This window comes from Triticum urartu, chromosome 3A, assembly GCF_056163025.1.
Source record: "Triticum urartu cultivar PI428250 chromosome 3A, HENAU_Tu73, whole genome shotgun sequence".
Taxonomy (NCBI): domain Eukaryota; kingdom Viridiplantae; phylum Streptophyta; class Magnoliopsida; order Poales; family Poaceae; genus Triticum; species Triticum urartu.
In genome coordinates this window covers 577,183,050-577,188,052 of record NC_141875.1, presented here as the reverse complement: position 1 = coordinate 577,188,052, position 5,003 = coordinate 577,183,050, and the positions used below count along the sequence as shown (strand labels likewise).

At 51.0% G+C, this 5,003-nt stretch overlaps 2 protein-coding genes across 3 annotated transcripts; both read right to left on the bottom strand.

The window, feature by feature from the left end:
• On the bottom strand, nt 1-987 carry LOC125545174 (Heavy metal transport/detoxification superfamily protein). Its single transcript, XM_048709050.2, has 3 exons — nt 782-987; nt 588-663; nt 1-485 (listed from the first exon to the last, which is right to left on the bottom strand). The coding sequence occupies exons 1-3, from the start codon at nt 785-787 to the stop codon at nt 361-363; spliced, it is 207 nt and encodes a 68-aa protein (XP_048565007.1). The 5' UTR covers nt 788-987; the 3' UTR covers nt 1-360.
• Nucleotides 988-1,302: 315 nt separating this feature from the next.
• On the bottom strand, nt 1,303-4,094 carry LOC125545173 (uncharacterized). 2 transcript variants are annotated; one of them, XM_048709048.2, is made up of 2 exons: nt 3,668-4,094; nt 1,303-3,157 (listed from the first exon to the last, which is right to left on the bottom strand). In XM_048709048.2, the coding sequence occupies exon 2, from the start codon at nt 3,063-3,065 to the stop codon at nt 1,509-1,511; it is 1,557 nt and encodes a 518-aa protein (XP_048565005.1). In that variant the 5' UTR covers nt 3,066-3,157; nt 3,668-4,094; the 3' UTR covers nt 1,303-1,508. The 2 variants fall into 2 exon arrangements, with proteins under 2 accessions (XP_048565005.1, XP_048565006.1); XM_048709049.2 differs by having other exon boundaries at nt 1,303-3,154.
• Between the last annotated feature and the right edge of the window lie 909 nt (nt 4,095-5,003).

Sequence of the window (5,003 nt, the reverse complement as noted above, 5' to 3'; positions counted from 1 at the left end):
TGAACCAAATCCTGACAGCTATATCACTCTTTTCATACATATATTCCCCGTGAAAACGTATAGAAGTTGGGTTCATCCTCTACAAGATTTTGCCATGAGTTCAGTACGCAATACAGAGCAGTTAAACGCAACACGAGGACCCCGCGGTCAATAGGATGAAGCGAGGGAAGAGCCAGCATCAACCAGTTCAAAGAAACTCCCCAAAATTACCCAATCTGCAGTACAAGTAGCTCCTGATATCCCATGGTAAGCACATGAGCTAATACTAACTAGCTAGCTAACTACGTGGGCTCTGTAGTCCGCACTCCCAGTAACAATAATTTGTTACCGTGTGGCTCGCCTTCCTCTGGGCTCTGTTCTTCACTCACCCCAATAAGTTACCGTCTTCCCGATCTTCTGCAGAGCCTTCACCACTTCCTCCGGGGTGATGTTCCCCGTCACGGTCACCTTGTTCGTCTCCTTCTCCAGCTGGTAGCTCTCCATGTCTGCGCATACGCACGCACAAACCAGGGTTAATTTAATCATATACTGCAACTGCAGAAAGTGAGACTGTTTTATGTCGAGTGGATCGAAGGCTTTCGTCGTACCATCGATCGTCTTGATCGCCTTCTTGATCGACTTGATGCACCTGTCGCAGTGCATCCCGACCTTCAGCTCCACCACCTGCAAGCATCCATCCATGAAATCAACTTTCCATTTCCATAAGCACAGTAGTTCTTCACATACATACATACATACATATATACTGTCGAATAAACAGAAGATCTGACTAATAACTTACAGCCATGGCTTGGCTTCTCGGCGAGCAGAACTGAACAGGAGACTGGTACTGTGCAGGTGCAGCCACCACTTCCCAGGCAGCTCTGAAGTCTGAAGTAGAGGTTTCAGTCTCTCTGTATCCTGGAGCTTATATACTGCGTCTGAACCTTTCTCTTTTCCACAAGCAACGGCAAACTTTTGTTCTCCACCGTGAATGACAAAGCACATAGCATCGGTTCGCTTTAAAGCTGTCATCGCATAGGCAGGGCATTGGAGCATTTCTTTCACACTCGGAGAGGGACTCCACAGGTTGCCCAAGGTTACCATGTAACGCGCAAGAATCTACTTTTGAACCGGCTCCAGCTAAATCTTTCTGAAGTTACTGGAACACACTAGCTGACCTAGTACATTATTCTTTAACCAGAGGCTTACACATGATTTTATATTTCATCATCGTCGTCATAGTAGGAGCCTCTCAAAATAATCACGAGAGACTTTCTTCTTCTTCTTCTTCTTCTTCTAGTAACGTGCAACACGAAAGAATCGATGAAAGATGACATCTGTTGGAGTGTCAAGGTAGCTGTTCTGAATAAAACTGGACTAACTAATGACTGACGACCTAAAGTCCTGTGCGGAGCATGACAAACCAGGGGCATAACAATGTCAAAATGGTGACATCGATCCCGAGAAGGAAGAATCTATCCGTCAGCAAGCTTTTGCATACTATACAATATCAGTCACCATCGCGGTCAACTTTTGAGCTGGACGCTACTGCCATTTGCAACAATTTCTTCGTCGCCGGCTTGCCTCTGCCGTCCAGACTCTACCACCGGCTGGACGGGCGGGATCATCTCTCCGTCCACCGCGAGATGGACGGCAGCATCGATCCCCTCGCGCACCCCAACGGAGACCGGCACGTCCGGCCCTCTTTCCGGGTCACCGCCGTCCACCAGCTTCCCGTAGAAACCGCCGTCGTCCCTCAGGCCGTACAGGTTCGCCGTGCGCACCTCCTGCGCGAGCGCGCACGGCCAGCAGAGGAGCCACTGCGCGTAGTCCGTCAGCGACGACGAGCCGCAGCACCACCTGCTCCGGGGCAGCCCGAGCCGCTTCCTCATCTGGATCCTCCAGAACCCGCCGTACAGGAGGCCGAGGAAGCAGAGCACCACCCCGGCGGCGCCGAAGGCGTCGCTGAGGACGTAGTCGTGGATGCTGAGCGCCGTGACGTTGAACACCCAGAAGGGCGCGACGCACAGCAGCAGGAACATGGCGGTGTGCACGTACATGTTGCCCAGCCCGAGCCGCTCCATGTTCCAGCCGAACACGCAGAACGTGCACAGGAACGACAGGTAGCACGCCGCCGGGTCCTCGCCGCAGTCCAGCAGCTCCCCCGCCCACATCGGGTTGCCGACCGCCGTCCTTTCCTCCGGCGATTCTTCGGCTCCGGCTGCTGCGTGGAGGTGGAGCTGCTTGGTTTCCTCGCAGGAGGCGGCAGCGTCGTCGTCGTCGTCTCTGCCTAGAGGGCTGTACACCATGTGGGCGCCGGCGACGACAGGCGCGGAGACGCCGAGGATGAAGAAGAAGTTCTCCGCGAACTCGGAGCGTGACCTGCTTGGGTAGCCCCAGTAGAGGCTGCACTCCATGTACTGCGAAATGCAGGTGACGTGGAGGAGGGCCACCACGAAGGACATGTGCGCTCGCTCGTTGGGACGGCGGGCGCCATTCTTGCAGTACAACTTCCTTAGCTGGGCGGCGTCCTCCGGCCGCCACCGGCAGAGGAGAACGAGGTGGTGGACGAGGATGGGGTGCTGGTAGATGCTCATGAGCGTGAAGAGAGCGTTGAGGATCTGGTTGTCGATCTCTATCCAGTGGTGTCTCAAGGCCCTGGAAGGGAATGCCTTGTTCAGCAGCCCCAACAGGAGCAGTCCTAGCATGGCGCCGGCGGCGGCGACGCAGAGCAGCCAGATGAGCAGGGCGATGTTGAGAGGATGCTTGAGGTGGTTCTTGCAGATGGCGAGCAGTGAGCTCCAGTCGACTGTTCTGATGAAGTGGACATGGAGGTAGCGGTGGACGCCGATCGATGGCAGCTGAATTTTCCCCAGTGGCGCGCAGACGTTGATGTCCTTCAGCCATTGCACTGAAGGCGTTGCCTTCAGGAAATCCAGAAGCCGTCTCTCGTGTTGGTGTTCCCCTTGCATTAGTCCGTCGTGAAGGGTTGGGACTGTGATGTGATGTTCAGTCAGAATTGGTGAATTTGCATCTGAACTTGGTATGTCTTCTATGTCATCCTCGGCAACAGTGTGACCCATCTTTTTTCGTGTGAATGAAATCTGTGCTATTTGATTACGCAAAGACACAGGATGATGAACTTGAAGACTGGCGTATTGCAGTAATCTTTCTGCTATAAAAGTACAAAAAAAGACAGGGTTAGAACCCTGGATTTCTGGCATCAAGTAGGATGATCATACTGGTGGAACCTGAAATATGCATGTGAGATGGAAGATTTTGATGTAAATCCAGTGAGATTTTCAATGTAGCAAATTCTCCAAATCTACAGTTAGGCCACAAATATTGTTCTGGAATCAGATGTTCTTAATCAGAGGTAGTATGTGCTCACTGACCACCACAGATTCTTAATCAACCTAACATATGTTCTAGAAGTGGGAAATTTCGCGTTTCAGAAATCTTATTAATCGGAAGAGAACACATATTCAGTTGTGCAGAAACTATGGAAATCGCCAACATGTATGAGATTTCCTTATCATAGCAGATCAATTTCTTGTTCCGAACCTCAAAGGCACAGGCGCAAAAGGACTCGCACCAAATCAAACAGCCGTACCAAATGGTCGCCCAATCCATAAACCTAAGAACACAGGTATGCAGGGCACGAATTGGAGCAGAACTGGAGTACCTCTCAAGAGGAGAAGCCAATCGAACAGAGGATCACCCAAGAACTTCTCGATTTGATCATCCGAATTCAGATCGCAGCAGGCGTGAAGAATCCTAGGCGCAACTGAATGAGGGGGGAAGCGTCGGGCCTCCGATGAACTGCTTCTGTTGAGTGTAGGGGAAAGCGGCCGGCAGGTTAGTTGAAGTACGGGGTATCTGACCCGCACCAACGGGACAAAGGTCTTTCCTTGGGAGTTGGGAGCAATGGACTTGATCGCGAATGGTATAGCAGTCAATCTTGACTGTTGACTCGTCGTCAGTAGCGCGCCGCTCCGACGGGACTCGAGGAAGCGCTCGGCTTGGTGCGCCCGACGGAACCAGTCAAGCTTGGAGGCATGGCGATACGACCCACGGAGCAATGTTTTCTCGGGTGGGATAAAAATCGGCGACCGTTGGAAACACAGTGAGCGATCTATTTATTTATTCTTTTTGAAAAAAAAGGCCTTTTCTTATGAAAAAAGATTCCCTTCAACCGACTGATTTTTCCAATGCACCCGTCATCTCCCATGGACGACACATGTCTCAGTCATCACATATACTGCTTCATCCTTGCTGCCTTATCTTCTCCTCCGAGCACTCCCATCCACATCTTCTCGACTTTCCTAACTCATTCAGTGTCCTCCACCACGCACGTATAGGATGGAGAGCATCCATGAACATAGATGCAAGCAGCAGCTAGTGACTTCAACAGCAAGCGCTCATGGGAGCATGCGAGGTAGCCGGCCGACGTGACCGGCGATAAGGTTTGGCAACGCTCAGGATGGGAGCTCGGGGATGGATGGCCTTGCGGTTGGTGCCAGCGATGGTGGGGATGAGCAGCACCGCTCCTTCCTGCGGGCGCACGCCGGCAGCGGCACGATGGTGGGGATGAGCGGCTCCGCTTCCCCTCGTCGTCGTCCCGCGGGAGCTCGTTGCGAACGACAATGGCATTTTTCTGCAACATCCAATAAGTTGCGAGAAAAATTTCTGCAACATTGGTCATGTTGCAAAAAATTATTCCGTCACACGATATAAAGGTGAAGACAAAAAAAATAAATGCAACATCACCTCAGTTGCAAAGTTTTTTTGCAACAATACCGCTGTTGCAAAAAAAAGTGAAAATGAAATGAAAAAAAAATCTGCAGCACAACCTACGTTGCAAAAAAAATCCCGCAACACAATCTATGTTGAAAAAAAATCCACAACACAATCTCTCTTACAAAAAAATTCTACAATTTTTTCTGCAACATCACCACAGTTGCAAAGTTTTCTGCAACAATACCATTGTTGCAAAAGTTACATCACGTCTCCACACAAAG